Raw genomic sequence first — 10,018 nt, 5'->3', positions numbered from 1 at the left:
CGAGAAACAAGCAATCATCGCCGAATAACCTACGTGCGCGATTTTATCGCGCGAAGATTCTCATATCGCGTACTTTCGTCGGCGGGAACGCGTTTTCGATGCTCCACTTTGAACATTATGCCAACAGCGCAACGCAGTCCACCTCCGTAGTCTGGCAAATCGTCGTCACTCAATTTAAATACGGCCAATTATTACGAAATGCTGACTTGGCGAACGAAACTAACTGCATAAACGGCCAGAGAGGAGAACAACATTAGCAGTGTGAAAGTATCGACATTATGCCGAGCACGAAGGGTAAGTGATCGAAGAGAAGCCGCTTCAAAGACCATTACTATCGTCGTTTACGCTCTTACAGTATTTTCGCTTGAATTTCGGAAATTTTTCACTGTCGAGAACTGAATTGAATTTACCGTGTGGTAATTTTTTTTTGGCAAGGCCGGTTCGAAGTTAAAATTAAATCGGAAATAATAATAATAATCGACGAACTGAGACAGCGAAGAGCAAATTGGTTTCGTTGTGTATCATTATTTGATACTATTTTCATCGCATGCGTTATGTTCTTTTAATTCTTAACCTTAGGAAACTTGATTCCAAATCATGAATTCTACGTTTCTTAGAATAATTAGAATTAGTAAGATGTTAAAAAGAATTTTTAAGAAAGAAATTTTCACCTCGTCCTTTCTCGTTTCGCGATATTTGGACATAGAAACTTGATAAAGATATCTATCTATGAACGAAGCCTTGTTCCTCTTACTAAAAATTTAAGAAACAAGTTCCACGAATCTACGAATATTCTACATGTTTGTATCAAACGTTCTACATATTTCTGTCAAAAACAACAGATCCCTTTGGAGAGGACGTGTCGCTCCTTTACCCGGACAATCACAGCGATAAGTTCGCCAAGTTTACAGAGACACCCTGTGAAACGCCGATAATCAAAGGCGTAGTAAATCAATTACGAAAATGGCCAGCGGATGTAATGTTCGCATTTCTGGCAGCCTGTCTAATCATAGGAAGCCTGGTTTTCTTGATCTTCCTCACGGTGGCTATTTGTGCGCCCACCGTTGTCGGTAACAGGTGTCTAGCTGTTTCTTTATTATACTCTTGATGGAAAGGATACAGTGAGATCATGAATCAAAGCATTAAATAGGTCTAATAATCGGTCTATCGAATTTCTGATTGCCTTATTATTCGAATTGTTCGAAAGCCAAACTCTTATTCGAACTTTTTGAAAGCCAAACTGATCAGCGCTACTTTTCGCAAATTTCTAATTTCACTACTCGGATACCAAAAAATATGAAAGTTACCAAAGAATGAACGTCGCGTGTCCATAGGTTTGCGTATCGCAAAGAGATGGTAATGCATAATGCTTAACAAATATTCGTAGGAAAGTTTAAGAAAATCTCGCTGTATCAACCATCTTGTCATCGTCTACACGCTATAGTAATCACTAAACTGCGGATGTTTACGTAAATTCATGTTTACAATGACTCATAATTTTTATTTATAAATTATTATTTTTATAACTGAATTACCAAAAGGTGGAACTTGAATAGAGATTCGTTCCAAATTCTACCAAATATTATTGTGTCGATACTTTATTTCGAGTATTTTTGCGTAATTTCATACATTATGCGCATTCTGTACGATTTTGCTCTTTTAAATTTCCCACTTAGCGATTACCATGTTAATAAAAATCAGTCCGCAGTTACAAAAGAATTTTTCCAGTCTCGCTATATTTTTTCCACCAGGAGCGCTATATCGATCGTTTCAACGATTTCCGTACACAAGGCAGAAATTTTGATATCAACGTTGTTCCATAAATCATTCGATATTTTAGAATAGGAGGAATCTCGAACCTACAAGTCGGAGCATCCAATGCGTACTTCTTCAAACTGGATAATCAGAACTGGTCGACGACGGATTATTGTTACATAGAAACTGCGGCCAGAAGACATCCAGACTTTAACGTAAAACCTTCGAGAGAAATCTTTGAAATTTTAGCGTTTGTCCAAATTCCAGAACGCCAGTGACGCGAATTTTTATCGTAGGTGTACCTGATAAATTTAATAAAGGAGGAGCCTAATAAGGGAAGATTGAATCAGCCAAGTATTAATGGAACAAGACTGGAATCTAAATTAAACGATTCAAATAACTATCATTCCTGGATATCGAGTCGAGAGGATAGGCTTAGGGAACAATTGGTACTTGCAAATGGAAATATAAGGAACGTCAATGTATCGATCGATAAATTCTTCAAAGGGTGAGATCGACTATAAACTTCTACATTATTCTAGACGGTTTAAACGATTTTGTTTGCAGCTCGAAACTGTGGAAAATTGCGAAAGAATTGGACGACCAAGTCCTGGAAATCGCAGCCAAAGCACAGTTGCTTTGGAGCGTTCCTGGTGTCGTCCTCAAACCGAATATGTTTTGCAATCTAGACTCGATGAAAACTTATCTTTGCAAGTAAGCAGAACATTTTTATCTGCGTAAAATTTCTTTACGTTGTTCTAAATAATTAGACGGGTGTTTATACGTCTATAAAATCTAAAATTAATTTAGATTTGCACAAAACACAATGCATTTAATGTGCAAAAATTTGTAAAATATTCAAAGTACACTACAAGCTATAATTATTATGTATTAGGACACTTGTCAATATTTAATATAAATTACATATTTTTCGGTAATTTTATTTTCTAGCTAGCTTAGTATAAATCTGTTATTTCGTTTATATTTATATAAATTGTAAAATTTGGTACAGTTAGCTGGTAATGTACGAATATCTACGTAAGTTGCATTTTTTTTAATTAGATTCTGCTTCTTCTCAAAAATATGAATCTGCATAAACATCGATACTCTAATAATAATTCAGGTCGATTATGTTTTGTTCTTCGAACAGCAATAAAGACGAGTGTTTACCAGACAAGCTGGCAACTATTGAGCCAGAAAACGATATTCAGCTAACAGGAGTACCATGTCAAGCTTTCATGGGCTTCATCGTCCAAGAAATATCAAAGAACAACCATAATGGAAAATACACATTGAAGGAAGCGGTAGAAAAATATTGTCCAAGGTAAAATTGAGTCGATAAAAGTCGGACATAAAAATCTTGGTACATCCGCACGCGAAAATAATTATATTTCCTTGTAGATTGTATTACTGTCCAGAAATTCGGATCCTAAACTCGAGCCCAAAGTGTCCAACGAATGCTTTAAACTGCCCTATCGTTTACTCGAGTATACTAACGCATATCACGTGACGACTGATATATTTTTATTACAAACTGTACACGCTGTAGCTTATAAAATATAATTTTAGAGAAATGATGTATTCGCTCTTTCGTTCGATTTGTCTCCTTTCCTCGTGAATGTCGATCCTATGCTTCATTTGAAGGTTCTATGTTCGTACAGTCGAAGGACGCCCAGCCACATCCAAATTTCTCCGACTAAATGGCAAAATTTACCATTCGAGTACTGTATGATCGAAAAGCAAATATATACGTGTTAAGGGTCTGAAACATACATATCAGTAAAATTGTGCCTAACGTGTAAGACAGAGCGGTCGATAATGGGAAATAGGAGAAAAATAACCAAATAGCGACAATGGACTCGCTGATACCGCAAACCAAGTCAGCCAGATAGAGAACTATCGATGGGAGACTCCAACGTGGATTTTTCTATAATATTTACAATTATTAGAGATATACACTACCAGGCAAAAATTTGAGATTTAAAGATTTCTTCGTAGCACTAATTTTAAATTGATAATAAAATTAAGTGATTCAAGGTAGATACAAATAATTCGAAATTTTTAACCAATAGTGTGCATAATTTGTAGTGTGTATATATATATATATACTATATATCTTATAGTAATAGCGTGCAACAAAAATCCATAGTTTTAGAACAATTTTTATGTCCTTCTTATCCCACTACGGTACAATTTCTCTCAACAAAAGCAAACCATCAACTCTTTTGACAAAGTTCAGCAATGAAATTATTCTAAATAACATATTCTATTGTTGTAGATCTATATAAATAACAAAATTAATGAAATGTTCTCACCGAGATCAAAGAATAAGCAAGCATGCCAATGGCGAAGAAAGAAACAATCGTATAAGGCATAGAGTAGCCTAGGGTCAAAGTGATCACAGCTTTATGAGCATAACCTGGAGCGATCTCTCCATTTTCCAAGATACTATACTCTGTCCGACCATAACGGACGCTATGATAATTCAGAAGTAACATACAGGTAGACAACAACAAAGCTTGAAAAATTCTTAGTATTTCATTTTCAGAAGTTTCGGTAGAATCAAGTTTCCCTTCCTTTATGTTTATCTCATTCGTAGAAGGACAAGTAGTTTTAAATTTTCGCGGGGGAAATCCATGATCGGTTGCCTAAAAGAAAAACAGATTCCATCAGATTAACCATCAGTAACCAATTATTTGGATTATTCGCTTTTAGATTTGGTTCTGATTTTTCATTCGCCTTTGCTTCCATTCTTCAAAACTAATAGGTCAAGGTTTTATGTGAGCCATACAGCACTGCAATAAGCAGAATGATTTGAATGTTTAAAAGCATACAGCTTTCTCCATTAAAACATAACTTTATCCATAGTCCCCACAAGTCAAAGATTTTTTTATCCTACCACTTTCCCCTTGAACCTTCTATGTTCATAGACCAAGAGAATAAATTTTGTATTTAACACCTACACCCCCACTTTCACTGAAATTTTAGGACAGTTATTGAAAAAGAAATTTATGCACCCATAGATAAAATAGGCGTTATGTTAATTTATAAGATATTTTTGTTATACCATGGTAAAATATTAAAGTATCAGTAAAGTGTTATTACATTTATCCTTATATCTATTTTATTATTATTATGTGAAGTTAAGTTGGAATACAAGAACAGTAAGAGATGGGAAATGAAACTTTTGTAACCCGTCAGGGAATCAAGGAGGTAACTTAACCATTCAAATGAAACCTTCTTTCTCACAGAAAATTTCATCTAACCAGAAACAATGAAATAATTTCTAAGGACTTACTTCGTCGTGTATCGATTGAATTTTACCAGAATACACATTCATCGTGAGAATTTTCCTTTCCTTTTTTTTTTTGTTCCTCTTTTCAATGAGAATCGAAAATTACAGACCTAGGCTCCTTGAAGTGAAACGCATTATGCAACGTTATTCAAATTGTTCAGAGAGGGAAGATTATTGAATCAAAATTATAAGATGATAAGCCGTGTATAACCTTCGGGGGAAATTTCGGTGAATTATTTTTCACTTGCAGAAAATTGCTCGAGCGTTTCGGCTATGAGAATAAGAAAAGAACTTAGAGAATGGCACGTCGTTGCAAACGTTCTGTGCTTTCCAATCTGAAAGCGCTGATTGGAAACAAAAATACGGTGAGTACATGAACACACGTGCGCGTGTGTGGATAACGTCGTTAACGTTGCATTCATCGTTATGCAAACCGGTTAATTGATTGGCAATACATCGTTGAATCGTGAAACTTGGTTGGAATAATTACGAATTGTCGAAATTAGGATAGATCAATTCTCTGAGTTAATAATTGGCACGGTTCCAGAAAATAGTAATCAAAATTCGAATTGCTTTTTCTCGTTTCCGGGTCAAGCTTGGAATCATTTTCGTAGAGTTTGACGAGAATAATCATGAGATTTCGATGTAGACGAAAAATTAACGAACGTAGTGGATATTTAGTTAGTAGCTTTGGTAATGTTCGTGACATTACGATGAGAAACAGGTAGATAATTTATGTAACAATTTTCTAGCGACTTGGACAACTAGCGTGCACCCTGTGCGACCATTACATCATGGGAAATTCTATCTACGTGATCATACTCGGCCTCATTGGGACCGTTAGTCGATCGTAATACTCCTTAATTATTTCCGCATAATAAAACACAAGAGTTCACGAATCTCTTTCGTCTGAACGAAGATAGTGGTTCGTGAACTTTTAAATTCGATTCACCAAATGTTTAATCTAAATTTATTTGAAATATCTTGAAGTACAGTATTGTGCAACTTGATATTATTTTAGATTTGTTGTTGATTCCCAAAAAGTGTTATCTTTTTCAGGAATTATTGGTAATTTATTAGAAAAGAATCTTTTTTTAAAGAATTATATTAGCGATGCTGTTAGGTAATTTTGCAATAAACTCATTTCCTACTATCTTCCATTCTATCTTTAGTACTTCAAATAATTTATTTATACGTCTCTCACTTTCTATATTCTTAAGATACACTTTAAATCATTTTACACGTATTTTACAATATATAATGTACAATTGAGTATCGAAATATTCTTAAAGAATATACATATAAGCTAAGGAAACGATAAAAGAAGATTCGTTCCTTTTAACTACGTTAAAATATTTCCTAAAATCATGATAAATTACCATCATAAAATTAAGCCTTTTGCACAATACTGTATACGGAAGAAAATCTTACAAATACACTGCCTAATTAATGACCTAGGTGATTACAGCGTTTGATATCATCCGCATAATAAATTGCAAATTGCCAGTCAGATCACCCTCGCAAACCAGAAACAATGAAACCGGTAATTTATTCAATTCCCCTAACAGTCTTAGAATAGAATTTAATAACAATTAATCGTTCTATTATTAGTACCTTTGGATGTGGAAAGAGATCTAAAGCTAATGACGTCGATTCTGGGAATAGAGCACTACACCTTAATCATGCTGGGAGCAATTACAGTGAGTGATTCGAAGAAATTTCCCTTAAATTCGACATATTAAAGTGAAACGATATTTTTTTCTAGGAATATCCAATGTTACATACACCCTGGCTCTTAATGCAATTGTGCGTGATCATCGTGGAGGTCACTGTATTCTGTGTGAAAGTATTTTTGGATGGACTTCACATAAAACGCGACGAAATTTTATTATCCGTCCTGACCGTACATAATTGGCTTCAAGTGTTTTGTTTGTTCCATAGACAAGCTCGGCAGTCTCGTTAAATCTTTAATTCTAAAAAAAAATTTGATAGCAGAAAATGTTTATGCAATTTGAATTATTAAAATTATTGTAAAACCTTGTACACAATGTTTTGATATAATAAAGGATAATCGTACGACGTATATACTTGAAATTGCAGACTACTTACTGTATTGTACCAATTTCGCGTTTGTTGTTAATATATATATATATATATACATATATAATTTAAAAAAACACGTGGATTGCAGTTTGCTCATAACCTAATGGTTCTATCATGTACGAATAAGTTGATAAAATCCTGTTATAATGTCATTAAAATTAGAAAAAAATGTTACATACGCACGCACAGAGAATAGGAAAGAAAATGGAAAGAACCGGCATGTAAAAAATTTGTCAAAGGTACGAAAAAATATTAAAAATTTAAACTAGCGTGTAATTAAATATATCTTGCGTTTCTTATTACTATTAATATTGTATTATACAATGTTAGGTAGAAGCACTGTACATGGCACTGATGTGTTTCGCAATATATTGTTTAAGTTGTATCACTTTAGAAGCCGGAGGCCGTTACCCTCACGGGAATCCAGTGACAAAATCGGCCGCATTTAACGCTCTTTTTCGGCGAAATTACAGTAACAAAGTTTAAATATTACCGTAAAACTTATCACTTTATTAAAAATCTTCATCTTGTTTTATATCTTCGAGGAAAACATGATTGAATATAAAAGATATGAAATTTATATTTTTAAATTTAAAATTTTAGAACAATTTTTAAAATTTTTTATTTTAATATTTGAAATTTAAAAATTCGAAAATTTGAAAATTTTACATTTGAAATCTAACTCGTCTAAAAAAATTAAAACTTTATTCTCAGATTTGAAGATTATAATACTGGTAACAAATATAATCTCTGGACTGATAACTACTCTAATGATGACGTTTGCTGATAGATATGATATTCCTTACTTATATTTACCATGGTTGGTGGATACCATGAAAGGAATGACTTTATGTGAAGGACCAGCGCTTCTAAACTTAGCCAATGAACTTCTATCTAACATTACTCTTCCTACTGCAATATTTATACTTACGACTTTCTTTTTATACGGTACAAAAATCACACACGTCCGTATATTATAAAATAACATTACACAAACATTGATTATTCTAATTGCTTAAATTTTATATTAAATTTTAATATAAATGCATTTCAGTTGAGGAACTTTGCATTTGGAATGATGTATTCATAAGGTTCCAACATTGCTGGAAAAATTATCACAACGAAAAACATTCTGCCATGGAAAAAGCTAAAGAAAAATTATTTGCTATACGTAATAAAAAATTCATATACCAAAATAATGTTAAGAACGAATTAAACATTGGTGTTGAAAGATTGAAATCTGATAAAAAACCTATCGAATTTTGCAATAACATCAATGATCAAGTTTCTGCTGAAACGCGTTTAAGGCCGATTAAAAGTACGATTGAAGATAATAATAACTCTATTCGAAATCAACTATTGGATATAACTGGATAATTCATTTTTAAATAATTCTTTCAAATCCAATTCATAGGCAATATAATTAATTTTAATTCGTATATACATTGATTTACATTTTATAACTATAATTTTTCTCTGCTTTGTTACTTTGATATTTTATAAATTATCTTCATTACATATCTCACAGCAATTTTGTAAAAATTTTTCTGATAATAAAATCAAACATTACTTACCACTGAGGATGACTCCACAGCCATTGAATTCGAAGAATGCACAGTTTCAGCACACTTTCTTGCACCTGAAAGACGAGCGAAATTTTGAGTGACAACAAACATTGTTAGATGTTATCTAATATGGCGATCGAGAATCGGAAAAAATTTTTGAATGTCGATCGATTAAACAAATCAATATCTTATATCACTTTAATTGTTTGGTAGTTATTCCGATTTATAAGTAGCATTTGTTAATTTTAATTTGCATATATGTAATTTTAATATGCATTAATTTAAATTTTATAATCATAATTGTTCAATCTTTCTTACTACTCCAATATAGTATATATCATTTCTATTAAATATCTCACAGTAATTCTGAGAAAATTTATCGAATAATAATATCAGGCTCTTACTTACCAATAACAATTACCTTCAAAACCATTGAATTCGAAGAATGTACAATTTCACCAGTTTTTTGCACCTGAAAAACGAAACCGAAATCTTATGTGACGATACACATTGTTAGATTATCCAAGATGGCGATCGAGAATCGCAAGCAATTTGAATAGTTGACTATCGATCTATTGAAAATCAATATTATGTAGTACGTAACTACCGAACTATAAATCAGTATCCTATAGTAAATTATCACGAATTGCATGTCTCTTAATAATTATTTGATAAATATACTGAGCCACATTTTATGTATTTATAGAAAATTTAGACATGTAAATGCAAAGATAGAAAATATTTGAATTATAGATCTAAAGGTATAAAGTATTTGAAATACATGACTATATATAATATTCATATTATATTCACTAAATTGTGAATTTACATAAATGTATTGTATGTGTGTATTTGAATATGATAAGAGATCATACTAATTAAGATTAAAATCAGATATTTGATTAAAAATATATTCAACAATGTTAAAAGATTGTAGCAAGCAACAGACGGTTTCTTGGCTTCTGTATAAGATATTTCTCAGTATCTATATATTTTTATGCCAATTATTATGTAGCTTGAAATATCATTGCGTAATTATCGTTTTGTGTGCACTTACCAATTTGTATTCAACAAATTCAATAAGTTTCTTTGAAAATTTATGGAACGGCATAGCATACCACTCAACAAAACTGCACAAAAAGATGGAAGCTGCGTATTAATTTGAAAAACTTTCATTGCGCAGTCTAGGAATATCGATATATCCGGATCAATTGCAATCTTTTCTATATACACTACTAATATAATTTTTCTTAGATTTTTAGAATACAAAATCATGCATTCTTTATTTTCAACATTAAAT

General features: G+C 32.4%; 3 protein-coding genes across 5 annotated transcripts; 2 read left to right on the top strand and 1 right to left on the bottom strand.

Annotated features, from left to right (window-relative positions):
* The first annotated feature begins 137 nt into the window (after positions 1 to 137).
* On the top strand, positions 138 to 3,332 carry LOC100749625. Of its 2 annotated transcripts, none has more exons than XM_003485085.4 (7): positions 138 to 294; positions 843 to 1,077; positions 1,841 to 1,970; positions 2,052 to 2,263; positions 2,323 to 2,469; positions 2,906 to 3,079; positions 3,157 to 3,332. In XM_003485085.4, the coding sequence occupies exons 1-7, from the start codon at positions 279 to 281 to the stop codon at positions 3,263 to 3,265; spliced, it is 1,023 nt and encodes a 340-aa protein (XP_003485133.1). In that variant the 5' UTR covers positions 138 to 278; the 3' UTR covers positions 3,266 to 3,332. The 2 variants fall into 2 exon arrangements, with proteins under 2 accessions (XP_003485133.1, XP_024225568.1); XM_024369800.2 differs by having other exon boundaries at positions 2,879 to 3,079.
* Positions 3,333 to 9,239, bottom strand: LOC100744518. 2 transcript variants are annotated; one of them, XM_033322358.1, is made up of 5 exons: positions 9,127 to 9,239; positions 8,728 to 8,792; positions 4,071 to 4,403; positions 3,529 to 3,682; positions 3,333 to 3,451 (listed from the first exon to the last, which is right to left on the bottom strand). In XM_033322358.1, exons 1-5 carry the CDS (start codon positions 9,149 to 9,151, stop codon positions 3,390 to 3,392), a joined length of 639 nt encoding a protein of 212 aa, XP_033178249.1. In that variant the 5' UTR covers positions 9,152 to 9,239; the 3' UTR covers positions 3,333 to 3,389. The 2 variants fall into 2 exon arrangements, with proteins under 2 accessions (XP_033178249.1, XP_033178246.1); XM_033322355.1 differs by having other exon boundaries at positions 3,424 to 3,682.
* Positions 4,414 to 7,183, top strand: LOC100749507. Its single transcript, XM_024369802.2, has 5 exons — positions 4,414 to 5,415; positions 5,803 to 5,889; positions 6,509 to 6,593; positions 6,662 to 6,750; positions 6,816 to 7,183. The coding sequence occupies exons 1-5, from the start codon at positions 5,350 to 5,352 to the stop codon at positions 7,011 to 7,013; spliced, it is 525 nt and encodes a 174-aa protein (XP_024225570.1). The 5' UTR covers positions 4,414 to 5,349; the 3' UTR covers positions 7,014 to 7,183.
* Positions 9,240 to 10,018: the final 779 nt, after the last annotated feature.

This window comes from Bombus impatiens, unplaced genomic scaffold (genome assembly GCF_000188095.3).
Source record: "Bombus impatiens unplaced genomic scaffold, BIMP_2.2 scf_0036, whole genome shotgun sequence".
Classification (NCBI taxonomy): Eukaryota; Metazoa; Arthropoda; class Insecta; order Hymenoptera; family Apidae; genus Bombus; species Bombus impatiens.
The sequence above is the reverse complement of the archived record's forward strand: the minus strand, read 5'-3'. Positions and strand labels throughout refer to the sequence as shown.